The following is a 21,340-nucleotide window of genomic DNA, read 5'->3' as shown; positions in this document are numbered from 1 at the left end:
GCCACTGTACCTGGCCTAAAATCCTGTATTTCAATAAGGCAACACTGTCATTACGCTAAGCACCATTTTTACCACTGATGTGGAATGTACTTTAACCTTCCTAAACCTCAGTTTTACCCATCCTCAAAATAAGTTTATCTTTTATTGTACAAATGTCTCAACCAAAAGCATAAGCAAGAGCAGACAAAGTAAGTTATACTAAGGATACATCATTTTATCCTTACTACCTCTTGCAGTGTCTGGCATATAGTAGGAGCTCAATGGATGTCCATTGAATGCTGAAAAGAAGTGAAAGGTAGTAGCCTCACATCTGTGTCCTAAAGAAGGAGACTAACATTTTCATACAATATCAAAATAGATACATTCATTAAAAATGAAAATATTCATTATAGTGTCTCTGAGTTAAAAAGATGGTATAGTTAAACATTCTGGGCTAAGTCTGTGTGTGTGTATGTGCTAAAAATATGTTTCTTTAAAGGCTAATCAGCCAAGGATCACTGGGGACAAAATCAGATTCACTGGCTTGATGCGTTGAAAGAGTATCTGTGGAATACCATGTGAGCAGAGAAAGGAGGAAGTGTCTTTTGTAAAGATTTGGCTTCCTATTAAAGGATTCCAGGGAGAGTCTTGGAATCAGGGCTGGGATCCAGTTGGTTGCTGTTTCCGAGGCACATTGAGAGAAAGGGGGATTAATGAGGGATTGGGTGCTGTCAGGAGGTGAAGGGAGTTTAGCAATCGGGTATCCCCAGTTATGGATGGAAATAGTAAAGCAAAGACAGAAAGTAGTAGTCATTCAAAAATGGAACACAAGGAGTTGTGTTGTTTTGTAGCTGCTGTGTGACTTCAGAAGAAACAACATTGCCTGTTAATTTTGCTTCTGACTTTGTATTTGTCCTCTCAGCCTGATCATTGATCATTGGCAGTACTAACTTTTCCAAGTCCAAGCTGATTTTCACTCTTTTAGTCCTGAACAGGTTTTTACTCTTTAGTTTTTTATTTATTTATTTATTTTGAGACGGAGTCTTGCTCTGTCGCCCAGGCTGGAGTGCAGTGGCACGATCTCGGCTCACTGCAACCTCCGCCTCCTGGGTTCAAGCGATTCTCCTGCCTCAGCCTCTCAAGTAGCTGGAACTACAGGCGCGGGCCACCACGCCCGATTAATTTTTTGTATTTTTAGTAGAGACAGGGGTTTCACCGCGTTAGCCAGGATGGTCTCGATCTCCTGACCTCGTGATCCGCCCGCCTCGGCTTGCAAAAGTGCTAGGATTACAGGCGTGAGCCACCGCACCCAGCTGGTTTTTACTCTTTAAATGTGCATTATCTTATTTGATTCCCAGAATCATCCTATATGAATGCTATTATCTTCATTTTATAATTGAGGAAACAGGTTTATCAAGATTATGTAACTTGTCTAAGGCTCTTCGGTAAATACGAGTAGCCAAGAAGCTTATTCATCAAGTGTGTGTGACTCAGCCCTAAGCACTGCACTATACCTCCTAGTAATGAGATGTGCGAGGAATGCCCTGGCTACCTTTTCTGCTCATATTATCCCTAGATGCTTTCGCATCTGTATTAAAACAGTAAAAATGCAAGAGTCTTCCACACAAGTTTTCTGTGGTTTAGATTATCACGTTCCTCAAGATGCAAATGTCAAACTATACTGGGCATCCAGTTAACCTGCAAGGCCTGGAGGTGATGTGAGCCCCTCCTAGCACAGGTTCCCAGTCTCAGTCAGAAAGCACCTGCTCAAAATAGAAAGATAATTACAGAGTAGGGGCCAGACTCCCACTGGAAGAGTGGAACTTGTGTAGCTGGGGTGACACAAGCTGGGGACAAGCTGGGGGACACATTCGCGAATGGTCTTTGACCCAGGCAGTGCACCCACGGCTCCCTTGAGCCACCCTGGCCCGGGTGTTTATTTGGAAGGAGTGTTCATCCCCCAGACTGTTTAGGGCCACGGTGACAGGGAAGGGCTTGGTGAAGGAAAGGAGGTAGGGTATGAAGGCCGCTCAGGTTCCCGAAAGCCTTTTGCTTGGTCCCCTGCGGGGTGGGAGTGTGTCGCCCCGGCGCGGGTACTTAGAGCGCAACCGGGAAGCTGGGCAGGGGCGGCTGCCGCGCCCCACATCCCTGAGGGCGTGTGTGCGCGTGCGCGCGCGTCGCCGTGGTAACCGCGGCGGCGGAAAGGCGCTGAATCACTGGCGCGCGCTTTCCCGGAGCCTGCAGAAGCTGCCGCGGGCAGTGGGCGGGGATCCCCCGGGGGTGCAACCTTGCTCCACCTGTGCTGCCCTCGGCGGGCCTGGCTGGCCCTGCGCAGAGCGGCGGCCGCGCTCGCTGTCACTGCCAGAGGTGAGAGCGCAGCAGTAGCTTCAGCCTGTCTTGGGCTTGGTCCAGATTCGCTCCTCTGGGGCTACGTCCCGGGGAAGAGGAAGCGAGGATTTTGCTGGGGTGGGGCTGTACCTCTTAACAGCAGGTGCGCTCGCGAGGGTGTGAACGTGTGTGTGTGTAAGACCTGCGATGACGACGAGGAGGAACAAGTGGGACGGCGAGTGATGCTCAGGGCCAGCAGCACCGCATGGGGCGAGCTTCAGTGTCGCCAGCAGTGACCCCAGGTACGGTATCTACTTCCCAGCCCGCCTGGCCGAGAAATAGGAAAGAGGGCAGCCAGTAGGCAGGCCAATACCCAATAAAAGTAGAATCGAGACGCCCTGAGTTCAGAAGGTGAGTTTCTTAAGATTCTTCTGGGCATTCAGGAAAGGGCATTTTTTGATTGCTGCACTGATTGTTGACTAGTAGGGTGGAGTCGGGGAAATTTGAGTGTCTTTTCCCAACCTCATGAATTGCATTTTTTTTAGAAGTAAGGAATCGTTTTCTTTAAACTTCATTCAGAACTATTTATGTGATCTTTCCTATTATTTGCTAAATGCATTTTGTCTCTGTTCCTTACCATAACCTGAAGCTTAAAACCTTTCTCTTCTTCCCTTTGAATTCCCTCCAAGGAATGTCACAAATTAATCAGGAGGATAAACCTGAAATTTTGAGAGTTATCATCTTAAGGTCATTTGTTAATTAAATACAAGGAGGAAAAATATGACATACATACTCATGTACACTTTTATTGCTGGTTTGTTCATCAAAACATTTTTGTTTGTTGGTTAAATGTTAGTATTTTTTCCAGTGCTTGAATTGAAAAGTTGAATGATGTTTTTGATAGTAACAGAAAAAATAAATTGTAGACAATGTTCCCCCCCCACACAAGAATTTTGGAAGTAAATGTTGGTATTTATTTCTTTATTCCTGAAATACATGCTCACTTTCCAAATGCTTCAATTTGTTCATTATAAGAAGACCACAATCATAGAGACTACTAAAGTTATGCCAAATGTAAACTTTTATTTTGTGCTTTTTTTAGTATTATTTTTAATTCAGATGAGGAAAACTGGAGATGTCAGTTCAGTTATAGACGTAGGAGTCACAGAGAAAGGTGAATTCCTCTGTAATTTGAAAAAGGGCAATGTAAACATATTACCTAAGTACTCTCATTTATTTGTATTAACCATTTGTAATGCATTTGCATTTGTAATGCAAAATGCCGAGGCAAGAACTTAATTTTTGTTTCAAAATAATGAAAATAATTCAGCCAAAATCTTTATGAATTAAAAATAGCCAAAAGAGAGCTTTGGTAATGTATTAATGTAAAAGAATAGATTTGCTGTTAAATCTTCTTGACTCTTTTTTTTCCCTAGCCAACAGTAAATAAATACAGTAAGTCCTCACTTAACATTCAGGATAAGTTCTCGGAAACTGTGAACCTTTAAGCACAACGAGGTATAAGGAAACCAGTTTTACCATCGGCTAATTGATATAAACAAGAGTTAAGTTCCTACAGCATATTTCTGGTCATAAAAAAATCACCAAACTTCTAAATAAAGACCACAACACTTCTAGTATTAAACATAGAAATAAATGAGATCTATACATACAGTTAAGAAGGATTAGTAAAAACAAGATCATTATTTACCCAATTATTACAGTTCAACGTCATGAGTAGCCAGAGTCTCTCTGATTCAGAGTGGGAACCATCTCCCCTGTCCAGGAAGCTATCCCATCACAGGGTGCACTTTCACAGACACACCCACTCACTCAGACGGGGACCATGTAGACATATGCACAGCTTTGGGATGTGAAGGAAACCAAAGCCCAGAGAAAACCCACGCAGACATGGGGAGAATGAGCAGTCTCCACATAGACGGTGGCCCTGGCCAGGAATTTTTTTGTCACCAACGTTGAATGAAACTATGTTATTGAGGCATTGCTGTATGTAGAGCCAGGTATGCCCGTTTCTGGAACAGAGTGCTGCAGATTGCCAGGTCAGAGGGTGTGGGTTTGGGCGTGGCTCTGCCACTTAGTGGCTGTGTCACATTTGGCAAATTCTCTAAACCCTCTAAGGCTCAGTTTCCTCACCTGTAAAATAGAGATAATAGTGGGACCTACTTAACGAAATTCCTGTAAGAATTAAATACAATAATATGTTTAAGAGATCTTTGCTCATTGCCTGGCAAGTAACGCTTCAATAAAAGTTGTTATATTTTTGAGATGTGTTCTTTTTCAGGAAATATTTTTCATACCTTAAAAATAACTTGGTACTAAAAAATAGATTTATTTTGACATGTCCAAAGCTTGTTCTGATTTATGATATCAAATCATCATAAAATGCATAAATTTTTCCTTGCAGCACCTTTATAACAGCAACAATAATAAATATAATAATCAAAATCATAAAATCATGTCAATTTAATATTCTGGTAATTTAATACCCCCAAGGCAGGAGCTTTGCTTTAGTAGGCCTAGAATAATTGGTAGGTTATTTTTCTACTTGTTTTTTAAATTTTTTTATAGATTTAGAGGGTACAAGTGCAGTTTTGTTATGTGGATATATTGTGTAGTGCCAAAGTCTGGGCTTTTAGTGTACCCATTACCTGAATAGTGTAGGTTATTTTTCTATTTGTCTTTAAAAATCTGTACCTTTAGACACTATTCATGTGAATTCAATAATGAGAAAATATTTTCTCATTTATTTGTATTAAACAATAAAAATGGTTGAGCCAGAGTAACATCTGGCATCATCATTTTGCAGGGTCTTTTAACAGTAGGTGTTTAAGTTTTAAAGTAGAGCTTCTTAAATGACACCAGTAGGTAAAGATAATAGTGTTCAAGTTTTAGTTATTTTTCCTTCTAAATAATATTGTAGAATTATCCTGCCTGCCAACTTGCTGGTCATTCTTTTCCTTAAGTTCAAAAAAGCAAAGGAGACTGGGAACGCAGTGGCTCATGCCTATAATCCCAGCACTTTGGGAGTCCGAGATGGACGGATCACCTGAGGTCAGTCAGGAGTTCGAGACCAGCCTGGCCAACATGGTGAAACCCCATCTCTACTAAAAATACAAAAATTAGCCAGGCATAGTGGTGGGCGCCTGTAATCCCAGCTGAGGCAGGAGAATCACTTGAACTCCGGGAGGCGGAGGTTGCGGTGAGCCCAGATTGCCCCACTGCACTCCAGCCTGGGCCACAGAGCGAGTGTTTATTTCAAAAAAAAAAAAAAAAAAACAGCAAAGGATTATAGTAAGCATCTATTCAATTTAAGCAATGTAGCTTGAATAAGAGGATAATTCAGGTCTAAAAATGAATTTTCAAAGTTGGGGTCATTCCATGCTATTAAGCATCAGAATATAAGCATGGAGGGTAAATTAACTTCAGCGTTGCCACCTGTAACACCCATACATTTTAAGCATTGCAGTTGATAGGATGTTTATTCATGCGATGATGGGGAAGTATGGGCTGTCCCTTCCCAGGGTCACAATCCTGTTATTCTAAGATTGTGATTATGTCAGCATACCTTACCATCTTTTGTTTTCATCATTAAGATGAAGTACATGATGTGTAGCTGCACTGTCTTGTAATCAATGTAACAGAGTTACCTTCAAAATTTTTTCAAAATAACCCTTTAAAATGTCTTTCTTTTCTTTTCTTCTTTTTCTTTCTTTCTTTCTTTCTTTCTCTCCTTCCTTCCTTCCCTTTCTTTCTTTTTCTTTTTTTCTTTCTCTTTCTTTCCTTCCTTCCTTTCCTTCTTTCTCTCTTTCTCTCTCTTTCTTTCTTTCCCTTCCTTCCCTCCCTCCCTCCTTCCCTCCCCTTCCCCTTCCCCCTCCCTTCTCCTTCCTTCCTTCCTTCTTTCCGTTCCCTTCCCTTCCCTTCCTTTCTTCTTTCTCTCTCTCCTTCCTCCCCTCCCCTCCCCTCCCCTTCTCTTTCTGACACGGTCTTGCTCTGTCACCCAGGCTGAAGTACAGTGCCATGATCTTGGCTCACTGCAGCCTCTGCCTCCTCTCATCTCAGCCTCCTGAGTAACTGAGACTACAGGTGCATACCACCAAGCCCAACTAATTTTTATAGTTTTTATAGAGACAAGATCTTGCCATGTTGCCCCGACTGGTTTTGAACTCCTGGGTGCAAGTGACCTGCTCACCTCTGCCTCCCAGAGTGCTGGGATTACAGTCATGAGCCACCATACAAGGCCTAAGATGTTTCATTTTCAAGAAAACTGTTTTTACCATCTCTCTCAGTATATTTGTATTTCTTAAAAGGCTAAAATATTTTGTTAATTTGGTGTCTTCAACCTCTTTGTCTTAAACATAGGTGCCAAATGTTCAAAATTTATTGTAGTATAGGAAAGGTCTTCCCATGCAGATATGTGTTTCTGAGCATGCTAACTTGGTTAACTAGTCTTCAATGTTTCCTATTCCCTACTATACTACAACTGCTTTTCCCAAACTTAGAGACATTTCTGACTTCATTTTACTAGACTTCTTCCACCTGTTTGACCATTTGCACTTTCTGGAAACAGGTTCATCTTTTGGTTCGCAAGTGGTATCCTTTAATCTCCTTCTAGGGTTACCTTTCTAAAGTAGTTACATGAACACATTACTCCCCTAGTTATAAATTTTAAATGTTATGTCCATTGATGGATATGTGGATAAACAAAATATGTTAAATATACACAATAGAATATTACTCAGCCTTAAAAAGGAAGGAAATTTTGATACATGCTGCAACATGGATGAACCTTGAAGACATTATGCTAAGTGAAATAAGCTGGACACAAACAATATTGTATGATCCTACTTACATGAAATATTCAGTATAGCCAAATTCGTAGAAACAAGAATAGGGGTTACCAGGAACTGGGAGTAGGTGGGAATGGGGTGTTATTGTTTAATGGGTACAGAGTTTCAGTTTGAGATGATGAAAAAGTTGTGGAGATAGATAGTGATGATGGTTGCTGATGAATTGTATATTTAAAAATGGTTAAAATGGGCCAGGCGCAGTGGCTCATGCCTGTAATTCCGGCAGTTTGGGAGGCTGAGGTGGGCAGATGACTTGAGCCCAGGAGGTTGAGATCAGCCTGGGCAACATGGTGAAACCTCGTCTCTACAAAAAAATACAAAAATTAGCCGGGCTTGGTGGTGTATGCCTGTCATCCCAGCTATTTGGGAGGCTGAGGTGGGAGGATCATTTGAGTCCAGGAGGTTGAGGCTGCAGTAAACCATGATTGCACCACTGCACTCCAGCCTGGGCAACAGAACAAGACCCTGTCTCAAAAAAAAAAAAAATGGTTAAAATGGTAAATGTTATGTTATATATATTTTACCACAATGAAAATATTTTAAAAATATCTTTGATATGCCCCCACCACCTACTAAATAAAGTGCAGATCTCTTAATGTCACCTATATAGTTCTTTAACATTTCTTCTTGGTCTACCTTTTCATCTTCTTATCTCATCATAACCCATACCTATTCTACATTACACCCATATGGGACCACTCAAAATATGCCAACTCTTCCAAGAGTCCATGCCTTTTATGTACAGTCAGTCCCCACAGACTGGATTGCATTCTTTTTTCAACAAATGGCTAATTTCTAAGGCTAGAGCTTAAACATCATGTTTTTGAAGGCTTCCCTAATGCCCTCATCTCATCCCTCTTTCCCTGATGGCATTCTTGCTCACTGGGCATGCCTTTTAACATCACTTACCCTGTTCCTGGATAGTAGAAGCTTCTATAGAGAAGGAACTGTTTTATTTTTAACATGCATAGTTACTTTAAAAAGTTGAAAGTTAATAACATTACACATTGTGTGCATGTACCAAAATACTCTCAAAATATATACAATTCTTATGTATCAATAAAAAAATTGCAGCCTTTCTTTCCACAAAAATCTAAAGTTAATAAATGTTTCTGTTCTCTAAAAGTATATGACCTTACTATACTTTAACTTCAGTTTCCCTCTCTGTCATCTTTCACTTTATTATTATTTGACATTTTAGTTTGAATAATATTTTATTATTATTTACCAACATGCTAGCCAGTTTCTTACTTACCAATGCTTTGTTCATCCTTGCTGTTCAGCTCTTTTTTTTTTTTTTTTTTTTTTTAAGACAGAGTCTCACTCTGTCACCCAGGCTGGAGTGAAATGATGTGGTCTCGGCTCACTGCAACTCCGCCTCCCGGGTTCAAGCAATTCTCCTGCCTCAGCCTTCCAAGTAGCTGGGACTATAGGCACGTGCCACCACACCTGGCTAATTTTTGTATTTTTAGTAGAAACGGGGTTTCACTATGTTGGCCAGGCTGGTTTGAAACTCTTGACCTCGTGATCTGCCTGCCTTGGCCTCCCAAAGTGTTAGGATTACAGGCGTGAGCCACCGCATCCAGCCAGCTTTTCTTATAATAACTCTTTTTTTGAAAGATTCATCCAGCCCCAAATGTCATATAGTAACTCTTTTAGTGAGAATATATGGATAGTAAACTCAGTCTTTATCTTAAAACAACTTTTATTTTATTATTACTCTTGAGTGCTAACAGTGAGTATAAAGTTCTAGGTTGGCAGTTTTTGTTCCTCTGTGCTTTCTAGATTTTATTTCCATTATTTCTTAGCATCTATTCTTACCAGTGAAAATATTGCTGTCAGTCTGATTATTGTTCCTTTTAAAGATCATCTGTCTTTTGTCTCTGGCTCCTTATAGGATCTACTCTTTGTCTTTGTTGTTCTGCAGTTTGATTTCAGTGAATATAGGAATAGATTTACTTTAATCTGGCTCAGAACTTCTTGTACTCTCAGGATATAAGGATTTTTTTTTCTTTCATCAATTGTAGAAAATTGTTTGCCATTATCTCTTTACATATTTTTTTCCCTCTAGCTTTATGAAGGTATAATTGACAAATAAAAATTGGCTGTATTTATCAGGAAGAATGTGATGTTTTGACATTTGTGTACATTGTGAAATGACTACCACAAACCAGGTAATGAACCTATCCATCACCTCATTTATTTATTTATTGACTGTTCCTTTGTTTGTGTTTGATAGGAATATTTAAGATCTCTCTTAACAAATTCAAGTATACAATACAGGATTGTTAACTGTAATTACCATGCTGTACATTAGATCCCTAGTATGTATTCATCTTACAACTGATCCCTTCACATCTTGCGTCTTTCTAATCCTTTTTTTTTTTTTTTTTTTTTTCAGACAGAGTCTGGCACTATTGCCCAGGCTGGAGTGCAGTGGCACAATCTCGGCTCACTGCAAGCTCTGCCTCCCGGGTTCACGCCATTCTCCTTCCTCAGCCTCCCGAGTAGCTGGGACTACAGGCACCCGCTACCATGCCTGGTTAATTTTTTGTATTTTTAGTAGAGACAGGTTTTCACCATGTTAGCCAGGATAGTCTCGATCTCCTGACCTTGTGATCTGCCCACCTTGGCCTCCCAAAGTGCTGGGATTACAGGCTTGAGCCATGGTGCCTGGCCGCCTCTTTCTTTTTATTATTTCCTTTTGAAGCCATCAGGAGATGTCTGTTGGACCATTTATTACTTTACAGCTCTTATTTGTTTGCATTTTCCAATTTTTTATTTCCTTGAATTGCATTTTGGGTTATTTCCACAGATATAGCTCCCATTTTAGTTCACTGGATTTTAAAATTCAGTAGCTTTATTTCTAATCACACAACTTTTGATATAGGTATTTTAAAGTATACCCTTAAAAAATCTTACTATTTTGTTATTTTATAATGATTTTTGTCTCCTCTCCCTACTTTAGTCTCTTTTACCACTTCAAACATACTTATTTTTTACTGTCTCTTTGATACTCTTTTACTTTCAGTTCTTGCTTCTGTTTGTTTCATCTGCCACCTCTCCTTTATATTGGTTTGCTCCCTAGTATGTATTACATATTTTAAAGGTGACTTGTCTTCAGTGGGAGTTGCTTTTCTGGTGGAGTTCTGTGTGCTCTGTGTTGGGAAGTATACCTCTAGACAGATTTTGCAATGCTTCTACCTAGCGCTCAGCCAGTTTTTTCATTAGTTTCTTCAGCTGTGCTCCCACATTATGAAGGTAAACTTTGGATTCTACCAAGTAGACCTGGGGTTCTGATTTCCCTTGAGATTTTTTTTTTTTTTTTTAACTCAAGGATCTGCATAAATGGCAAACGTCCTTCCTTTCTCAGCTGATAGGCGGGATCCTTCTTGGACCAATTCTTCAAGGCTCTTACCTTCATCAGTTGAACTCAGTCCCATTCTTCTGCCCCTGTGTCCTAAGGCCATATGAGGGCACTTCAGAAAGTTCATAGAAAAATGGAAATAAAAAACATTACGAATATAAACTTTATTTCTCAACATAAGCTCCATCAAGTTCAAGACACTTTTGTAACTGATGATAACAGCCACTTAGTCCATCCCCAAAGAACTGAGGGTCCTAGATATTTACCACATCAATGCAGTTGTTTTTACATTACTAAAGAAAAATGAGTGCCCTTTAAAGATTCTTGAACCAAAAAGAAGACAGAGGGAACCACATCAGGACTGTAAGGTGGATGCCTAATGACTTACCATTGGAACTCTTGAAAAATTGCCCTTGTTTTATGAGAGGAATGAGCAGAGCTCTCAGGTGAAGCTTTTCCAGGCATTTTTCTGCTAAAGCTTTGGCTAGCTTTCTCAAAACACTCTCATAATAAGCAGATGTTATCTTTGGTCCTCCAGAAAGTCAACAGGAAAAGTGCCTTGAGCATCTCAAAAAACTGTTGCCATGACCTTTGCTTTTGACCACTCTGCTTTTGCTTTGACTGGACCACTGCCTGCTCTTGGTAGCCATTGCTTTGATTGTGCTTCATCTTCAGGACCGTACTGGTAAAACCATGTTTCATCTTCTGTTACAAAGCTTTGACAAAATGCTTCAGGAAGTTGATCCTACTTGTTTAAAATTTCCATTGAAAGCTCTGCTTTTGTCTGCAGTTTATCTGGGCACTCTGGTTTTGGTAGCCATGGAGTAGATAGTTTGCTCAACTTTAATTTTTCTGTCAGAATTGTGCAAGCTGAACCAGTTGAAATGTCTATGGTGTCAGCTATTGTTTCTGCTGTTTATTATCTGTTCTCTTCAACTAGGGCATGATCAGAACAATACTCTCTGAGGAAAAAAAAGAAAAAGAAAAAAATTTTTTTACAAAGGAAAGTAAATAAGAGCATAAACAAGATGACCTTTTCCCTTGCAGATTGATGTGGATGATCTGCTGCTGTGGGCTGCTTCTTCAATATCATCTCATCCATTTTTAAAACGAGTTATTCATTTGTTAACTGTTGATTTATTTGGGTCATTGTCCTCATAGAGTTTTTTGTAAAGTATCAGTGATTTTACTACTACTTAAGCTTCATCATAAATTTGATGTTTGTTCTTGCTTCAATTTTCACAGAATTCATGTTGCTCTAATAGGGGCTGTTTTAAAACTGATGTCTTATTCTTCTTAGTGCCTCAAACTAGATCCTGTTCAAACAAGTTATAACAAGCTAGTACAAGTTCATTTTGGTGCAAAAAAATTGAAATCTCTTCATAGTTTTTTCATAATTTGCATTTTCCATGAACTTTTTGAAGACCCCTTGTACATCCTGTTCCAAAGTGGCCATTGAATGCCCAGTGCTTGCTGCTAGGGCCTATGTTCAGATCCTAAAATCCTGTGGGAAACTCACAATGTCATCTGTTGATATCTGTTTTGGCTTTGGTTTTTCTTGGAACTCTGACACCTAGAGATTCCCTTTCTTTGGGGCTTAGGTATGTATTCAAAGTGTTTTGTGGTTGCGTGTATATATGTTCCATTTATCCTGGAAATGGAAGCTGTAAATTAATACTCCACAGGTTGTTAAAGCAAAGTCCCCATAAAGAGCCATATCTTGGCAATCTTTCTTCCATTTGTTTTCAGTCTGTCATTGACATGCCTCTGGTTTCTTTTAGCCCTTATTTACATGATTCATTAGTCGTTCTAGGCTGCAGTGGTGTTTGTTAGTCTTTCATAGTATTTCATAATGTCAGAAGATGCCTACCCACTTGCCTGTTGCATTAGTTTGCTATTGCTGTGGAACAACTTGCCATAAACTTAGTTGCTTAAAACACCCATTTATTAGCATTTATTTGGGTCTCACTAGAGCCAAATCAAGTTGTCAGTTGAATGCAGTCTCCTCTGGAGGCTCTGGGGAGGAATCTGTGTCCAAGCTCATTTTGGTTGTTGGCAGAATCCACTTCCTTGGGGTTGTAGGACTGATGTCCCCATTTATTGCTGAATATCCACTGGGGGTTACTCTCAGCTCTCCTGTAAGCTGCTTTTGGGTTCTTTCCACATGGACCCCTCCATCTTCAAAGCCAGGAATGGAAGATTTCTCTCATATTGGATAACTTCTCTCTGACTTCTCCTTCTATGATCAGCTGGAGAGAACACTCTGCTTTTAAAGGGTTCTCTGAAAGGAAAACAAAAACTCAGGACAGAAATTCACTATGCTGAAATAAAAAAAAAAAATTAAGCCAAAAGCTGAGTCCTACAAGAAACTGCCTTTCCTGGCCAGGTGTGGTGGCTCATGTCTGTAATCTCAGCACTTTGGGAGGCCAAGGCGGGTGGATCACCAGAGGTCAGGAGCTCGAGACCAGCCTGGCCAACATGGTGAAACCCCATCTCTACTACAAATACAAAAATTAGTTGGGTGTGGTTGCGTGCACCTGTAATCCCAGCTACTCAGGAGGCTGAGGCGGGAGAATTGCTTGAACCCAGGAGGTGGAGGTTGCAGTGAGCTGAGATCACACCATTGCACTCTAGCCTGGGCAACAATAGCGAAACTCCATTTCAAAAAAAAAAAGGAAAGAAAGAAAATAAACTGCCTTTCCTTTTGTTCCTAAGCAGATAGCTACAGATAAAAAGTTAAATATCTCCACAGGTAGCTGCTCTAAGCTCACCTTATCTTGTGTGAAGTGCTGATTTGCAGAGCTTGAGAGAAATACATCATTGACTGTTCCCTTACATGTTTCTTTTCCCTTGGAACATGTGGATTACCATATCCTCCCTCTTTCCCCTCTAGCCAGCTTTTCCCCTTTAAATAGTGAAGCTCTCAAAATCATCTTCAGAGAAACACACAGACCACAGACTATTTCTGTGATTTTGTTCTTTCTTCTTCCAGGCATATCCTTAACCTTGGCAAAATAAACTTTTAAATTGATTGAGACCTGTATTAGATAACCTTTTGGTTTACAGCTCATATGACCAGTTAGGACTGTTTGGACAGTCTCCCTATCTTTAAGCCAACTGTTTAGTAACCTTAATTATATCTGCAAAATCCCTTTTGCTATCTACTATAATGTAATCATGGGACTAACACGGTGTCAGAATTGTGGGGCCATTTTGGAATTCTGCCTATTATATCAGCTGATATTTACTGTTTGCTTCTTGACTATTTCCCATGAAAATACGCACTTTGAGCCACATTAAAACTTACATTTTAATATTCATTGTGATGCTCTTTCTCTGGTTTTGATAGGTCTGGAAATATTACTTGTACATCTTTTGTCACCCGTTATGGGTCAAACTTTTCTCTAGTACATAGAATACACGACACAAAAAGAGACTACAGTAGATTAAATAAGACATGTTGTAGAACGCACTTGAATCAAGGTAGTGTGTATTTCAAGGTGTGCTTGTATTTTATTCTGCCTGGCCATGTGTTGGTTGAAAGGAGGCTCCGTGTGTTAGTCTGCCAGGCTGGTAGAAGTTCTGTCAAACCTGCTTTATTCATCTCTGTATTTCTAACATTTAGCACTTTCATTCCTTCATGACAGGTGTTAAATAAATGCTATTTGGAGAATGCTACTTTTTACTCTGCGGAACTTGACTATTTTTTTGTGTTTATTTATCTTGCCTTTGATAATATCTAATTCCTTAATTGATCCAAAATAATTTTGTTCCTGTGTTTGAAACTAATATTGTATTTCCCTTCTTCTCCCTCTTTTTTCTTTACTATTCACATTAATTATTTTGTTTGGCTTTTGAACATCCAAGTAAATTTTCTTTCTAGTGGTAGTATACAGTTGTCATGACAGCATTTGTTAAGTAGTAATTCTCATGCTGTAGTTTTATTATTCCTAGTTTGTTGTAGAATAAGTCCAAGTAAAAAGTCATTTGGCGTTTTACATTTTAGAAGATTTTTTTGATCTAATAATTTTTTGTTCTAATAAGTATTAAATCTATCATTACCTTTTCTTCTCATTTCCCAAATATCCTTTCATATTTTTGCCAGTTTATGTTTTCAAATAAATTTCATTAAGTATTTTAAAGCATTCTGTTGAGTTTTAATTCATTCTTCTATTTTTTTTTTTTTTAAATATAGAGATAGCATCTCACTATATTGGCCAGGCTGGTCCCAAACTCCTGGCCTCAAGTGATCCTCCTGCCTTGGCCTCTCAAAGTGCTGGGATTACAGGCATGAGCCACTGAGCCTGGCCCTCAATTCACTCTTTGTTTCTCTGTTAACCTAACATATTGTTATCTTTACTATGTATTGTCCTCCCAAGTTGAATGAGGTTTCACGTTCCCTTTATTCATATCTTTAATTATCTTTCCCAGTACAGTTTTATGATTATGTTTAAAAAGAGCTTCTCTGGGGTGGGGGGAGGGGGGAGGGATAGCATTGGGAGATATACCTAATGCTAGATGACGAGTTAGTGGGTGCAGCGCACCAGCATGGCACATGTATACATATGTAACTTACCTGCACATTGCGCACATGTACCATAAAACCTAAAGTATAATAATAATAATAATAAAAATAAATAAATAAATAAATAAATAAATAAAGAGCTTCTCTGTCATGCCATAAGTCCGCTTGCGTATTGGGAATGCTTTTGGTCCTGCCTGGGAATGGGATCTCCCTGATTAGTGCACCTTCTACCTGTATATTTGTCTGCATATAGAGATACTGTTCCTTCTGAGAACTTTGCTAACCCTTCACCAGCCTCGCAGTGTTACTGCAATGCTGATTTTTTTTTTACTAGTTTGATGGGTTTGAGTATGAAAAAAATCTTGTATTATCTTTCCAGCAGCTCCCCCAATAATCTGATTCCTAGGAAGTTGAAAAAGGAGTGTTTGGAATATCTTCCTTGCCTGTATTTTCTCCCAGCTGGTCCCTGGCCCTCCCTTTAGAGCCCCACAGAAACTGCTTCCTCCCCATTCCTCAAGAATGCCCTTCTTGTGTTTAAAAACCAATGCTGGATTATGTTTCCCTTAATTCTACTTGATCTCCTAATAGGGAGTCATTTTATCCCGCAATTGTAAAGCATTATCTCTGTTGCCAGTAAATTTATCAGTAATCCTCTGTGTTGATTGGCACAGGTTTATCCACTTTCAGTGGAGAAAGTCAGAGCATAGACTAACAGTATGAAAAACTGCCAGAGTTTTACTTTGTTGACTTGGCATCTAGCTGCATGTGCTGTCTTATTTCCTTCACTTTATCTCCTTCTTTTGTTGATGAGGATTTTGCAGTTTGAGAGCGTTTTGTAGGTGCAGCAGCAGCTAGGCAAGTCATCTCTGCAGGTTACTTTTAGAACTGCTTTCTTTTCTGTACCACTCCCCGGGCCCAGGCAGTAAGGAGTGGAGAAGTGTGCCTCATGAATGATTTATCAACTGCTTTGGCGAGAGAAAGTGCTGAAATTAAGAAAGACCAGACTCATTTTCATCTTTTATATTCCTTACTCATTGATACTTAGAAGATTGTTTTGGAGAAACTGGAAACTTAACTTCTGAATGGTGAGCCACAGAGCTTCAACCAATTCAACTAGAATATTCTATGTACCTGTTGGAGATAACAATATTTGTCTTACCTCTGGTGGTATTGGGATGCTCAACTAATACAATATATGTAAAATTGCCTTGTGATACAAAGAACTATTATAAATGACTATTATTTTGATAATGGCGATGATGAATATTATAAACTACTTATTTCCTGGTTATTAATAGCATAGATTGTTAACTGACAATATTCTACTCTCTTTGCATTTTGCTCCTCTTCCTTCATAGGGAAAAAGCAAACAATTATTTACTTCATGCCTGAAAGTTAAATTCTGAAGGAAAACTTTTTTCTAGCTGATCATAGGTCTGCTGATAAGAATTGAAAGATTGGACAATCTCAGGTTTATGAACAGTTGCCGGATACTAAAGGTTAGTAATCACCAGCTGTCTTCAGAATTTGGCACAAAGCAGATTTATTTTCACTGACATACAAAGCATCCAGCCTCTGGCCTGGAGAGAGCGGAGCCCTGGCTGGGCAGGCTGCACAGTCGTTGGCAGGGATGTCTGCACTTTCTCTAGCCTTCCTTGGGACATGTTTTCTAAAGGTGATAATGTACTTACCATAGCACAAGGTAAAGCACCTACTTACTTAGACAGCAGTGGTGACCTCATTAGATAAGAATTGAATTTAGGGAGAAATAAAAGTGCTGAGCCGTTTGAAAGCTAAGTTGTTTCCATAATTAGGGGGACTATTTAAAGCGACATGGTGTACACTCAAGGTTTCACCTTCTAAAATTGTTTTTCCTAATGTAGGGACAGTGTTTCCAGGAGTAGAAAACTGTGGTGTTATGTTTTAATACAAGGGCTGTAAGACAGTGCATTAATCTAAGACCGTGGAAAAGATGGTAAAAGTTACCATAGCAATTGGTGCATATTTGTTTCTTACCATTTCTTTCTCCCAACGTATACTCCTTCACTACATGCCACCTACTGCTCCTTTGAATTGTTCTCTTATCTGTTTTATCAAGTTGACCCTCCCAATGAGTGGGAAATCCCCTCATTCCTTTCTAGCGCTGTTTCTATGACTCTGGAGAGGTGCTCAGGAGGTAGACCCATGGCCTGCATTCACCACTGAAGCTGAAGGCTGCCTTAGCAAAGACAGGTTTTGTCAGAGTAGTGGCTGATACGGCAAGGAAAGAGGAATCATAAAAGAAGAGAACTTCCCTAGCTGCCCCACCGGCTAAATTGAACTAGAAATACATTATAGCTGCATCTTTTGTGAGTTCACTGGCTCCAAAAAGCAGGGCTTTGCCAGCTTAGTTTCCTCACTCAGTAAACCATAAATGGGACAACCTATAAATACAGCTCGTTCTTAACAGCCTGTAGGACAATGCTATGCAGACAATCTGTTTGGATCTCTGAAAGAGGCCCTCTTTGGGCTGTTTCCATTCCCTTCAGATACAAAAGCTGCAACTTGCCCTTTTCTGAGCCTGCAGAAGCATTTCACTCCAGCATTATTTATAAACATCCCAAGTTGAAAACAAAGAAATGATGAAGTAAATTGTAATAATCAATGGAATGTTGTAAACAAATTATAAAAAATATAACAATGAAGGATAATTTTTGTGATAAAATATTGAATGAAAGTAAGAATTATACAACTCTAAGATGATAGCTGTGCTAAAGTATATATATATTATATATATACACACACAATTGAATGGAATGAGAATCTAAAAGAAGAAAAGCAGCCATTTGTTGGCATGATTTGTTTATAATTTTTTTCTAGGAATGTACAATGTATAATGACTAATTTTTTAATGTAATTTTTTTTTCTTCTTTCTTTCTTTCTTTCCTTCTTTTGTTTTCTTTTCTTTTCTTTTCTTTTTGAGACAGAATCTTGCTCTGTCACCCAGACTGGAGTGCAGTGCTGTGATCTCAGCTCACTGCAACCTCTGCCTCCCGGGTTCAAGCAATTCTCCTGCCTCAGCCTCCCAAGTAGCTGGAATTACAGGCGCATGCCACCATGCCTGGCTAATTTTTGTATTTTTAATAGAGGAAGGGTTTCACCATGTTGGCCAGACTGGCCTCGAACTCCTGACCTTAAGTGATCTGCCCGCCTCAGCCTCCCAAAGTACTGGGATTACACGTGTGAGCCACTGCACCCAGCAATTTTTTTTAATGTAAGTTTTTGTCACGCTATTTTTAGTTTTATTTTTTTAGACAGAGTCTCACTCTGTCACCCAGGCTAGAGTGCAGTGGTACAATCTCTTCTCACGGCAACCCCCACCTCCCAGGTTCAAGCAATTCTCCTGCCTCAGCCTCCCGAGTAGCTGGGATCACAGGCATGCGCCACCATGCCCGGCTAATTTTTGTATTTTTAGTAGAGATGGGGTTTTGGCATGTTGGCCAGGCTGATCCTGACCTCAGGTGAGCCTCCCACCTCAGCCTCCTAAAGTATTGAGATTACAGGTGTGAGCCACCGGGCCCGGCCTTGTCACGCTATTTAAAGAAGGATTTATTTCATTCACTCAGCCTCCATTCAGGCAGTGTGCTAGAGCCCAGGCAGAGAGATGCAGCCAATAAAAGAACATTTCTCCTGGGGTGTACCTCTCCAAGATTCTGTAATATATAATTTTGAAAATCACACTAATCTCCTTCATTAAAACTTTTATCTCAGATATAAAGCAGCAGCCATGGGGACAGCAACGTTTCAGTCACAAGGTTTGTTTCATAACTCATTTTGTCTTTTTATTTAAAAAAAAGGTAGCAGCCATGAAAAAGCCTCACCATTCCACACCCATCACTTTTGGCTGTACAGTACCTTATGCTGGGATGGGTGTTTCATGTATTCTGAGCTTTCTTTCTTTTCTTTTCTTTTTTTTTTTTTTTGAGACGGAGTCTCACTCTGTCGCCCAGGCTGGAGTGCAGTGGCGCGATCTCGGCTCACTGCAAGCTCCGCTTCCCGGATTCACGCCATTCTCCTGCCTCAGCCTCCCAAGTAGCTGGGACTACAGGCGCCCGCCACCGCACCCGGCTAATTTTTTGTATTTTTAGTAGAGACGGAGTTTCACCATGTTAGCCAGGATGGTCTCGATCTCCTGACCTCATGATCCTCCCTCCTTGGCATCCCAAAGTGCTGGGGTTACAGGCGTGAGCCACTGCGCCCGACTGTCATTGACTCCATCATTGGCTGACTTCCTTTGGGCAGAGATGAAAGAAAACCCCTAGTGTCTAAAGCCTCGAGTTGTTATTTTGTCTCACTATAAGGTAGATGGCGTTTTTCACCTTAAACTTAGAAAATGCTGTCTGCTCTAGGTACTTCATGCAGTCGCTAATGGGACAGGACAGGCAATTTTCAGGAAGTTTTTCTTTTGAAAATTACAAACAATGGTGTTATGGGTTGCGTGGTGTCTCCGCAAAAGATGCGTTCAGTCCTAACCCCCAATACCTGTGAATGTGACCTTACATAAAAATAAGGTTTTTGTAGATGGTATCAAGAAGAGGTTATGAGAGGGCCCTTTATCCATTGCGACTGGTGCCCTTATAAGAGGAAAATTTTGACCCAGAGGCACACAAGGAGAGCTCCATGTGACAATAGAGGGACAGATTGGAGTGATGCAGCTGCAAGGAAAGGAACGCTGAGGATTGACGGCCACCATCAGAAGCTAGGAAGGGACAAAGAAGGATTCTGATCAGACTCTCAGAGGGACATGGCCCAGCTGATGCGTTGATTTCCGACTTCCAGCTTCCAGAACTGTGGGAGACTACAAAACATTTCTGTTGTTTTCTGGTGCTTAGTTTGCTGTACTTTGTTACAGTAGTCCTAGGAAACTAATTCAGATGCTAAATGCAAGGGTTGTATTAAAAACTAATAAAAAGAAAAAAGCACTGCAGTGAGAACCTGATGTGGGAATGGAAATGGACAGGTGTTCTAGACCTGGTCAGATCTTTTAAAAACCCACAGGGCACTTGCATTTTAAACCTTACAAGTGTGTCTCATGAATTCTTACAGAATCAAATGTGACATATTAAAATAAAAACACTTTAAAGAGAACTTACAGGCTAGAAAACAGAAAAACATAAGGTTCCTTAGAAAAATTATTGAACTGAAAGCAACAAAATTTTTTAAAAGGTGGGAAAATTATAATACCTGACATTTCTAACCAGTACTTATTCTAAAACAAGGTCTATAAAAGCATTAGTCCACAAATTTACTTATTTAGGAAGTTTAGATTTTTTAAAATATGGTGATTTAGGAAGCTAAATGCCATTATAGGATGTTTTTATTGCCCTTGTTCTCTAATTATTAGGACATGCTTTCCAGCACTACGTGTGCTTGAAATAATATAAAACCTGGAAGCAATGATGAATAATGTGTAACTTTTCATTAGCACAATTACTCAGTTCATTTTGCCCTAGAATAAGCAGTATTTGAAAGGAGGCTCCTACATTCAGGACATGTCTTCAGCATTCTTCTGGTGAACATTTATGCTGTTATTTGAGTAATTTAATAATTTTTGAATAGTGAATATAAATGATACACACAAATATTCCTCTTCTAGATTGTCTTCTGTGTATTAATTAACAGTTCATTAGATAATTATCTGTACTTTTAAGATCATAATGTTAGTCCCTGAACTGAAACCAGCAAGAAGATTGCTGGAAGTCCTGGCCTCTTTTTCCATTTATGGAGTACGGAAGGTTCCTTTGGTGCTTGAGGTAAATTCCAGTTTTCAGGCTACACATCTTGTTCATTTCTTCATTCTGCTAGGGCCACAGCTCATGACCTAGGTAGGCCCTTGCTGTGAATTCCTCACTATATCATTTGTTCCCTAATTCTGACCTCTGTTTATCAGACCATAATCATGTCTTTCAGAAGAAAACAAGGAAGGAAGGGAGAGAGGGAAGGAGGAAAGGAAGGAAGGAGGGAGGAAAAGAAGAAGGAAGGAAGGAAGGGAGGGAGGGAAAATGCTCACTAAGACCTAACCACTTTCCCTCCCAATTCATTCTTTCCATGGCTATGACTGAGCACTAAGTCCTTAGTAGAAATTTTGACCAGGAGGTCACCAGGTAGCACATTACCGCCTGTTGACAGTGATCTCTAATTGTAACATCATCCCCAGCACATTTCTGCACTGTATATGTAAGTATGTCTTGGGAGAGCCTGCCAGCCCGTAATTCTTAACAGCATTCTGTTGAT

General features: G+C 39.9%; 1 protein-coding gene across 4 annotated transcripts in view; it reads left to right on the top strand.

The window, feature by feature from the left end:
* The first annotated feature begins 2,155 nt into the window (after positions 1 to 2,155).
* The window catches only part of KIAA0319 (KIAA0319 ortholog), a 99,214-nt gene continuing 80,029 nt past the window's right edge, over positions 2,156 to 21,340 (top strand). Inside the window, exons 1-2 of one of the 4 annotated variants that reach the window (XM_054557288.2) lie at positions 9,252 to 9,349; positions 16,426 to 16,566. In XM_054557288.2, coding sequence (XP_054413263.2) covers positions 16,543 to 16,566 — 24 coding nt within the window. In that variant the 5' untranslated portion in view covers positions 9,252 to 9,349; positions 16,426 to 16,542. Of the gene's footprint in view, positions 2,610 to 9,251; positions 9,350 to 16,202; positions 16,567 to 21,340 lie in introns of those variants that run through there. The other 3 variants (XM_054557289.2, XM_063725387.1, XM_054557290.2) reach the window with 3 other exon arrangements.

The sequence above is a fragment of the Pongo abelii genome, chromosome 5 (genome assembly GCF_028885655.2).
Source record: "Pongo abelii isolate AG06213 chromosome 5, NHGRI_mPonAbe1-v2.0_pri, whole genome shotgun sequence".
Classification (NCBI taxonomy): domain Eukaryota; kingdom Metazoa; phylum Chordata; class Mammalia; order Primates; family Hominidae; genus Pongo; species Pongo abelii.
Note: the sequence above shows the minus strand (reverse complement) of the source record. Positions and strands in the feature narration are given on the sequence as shown.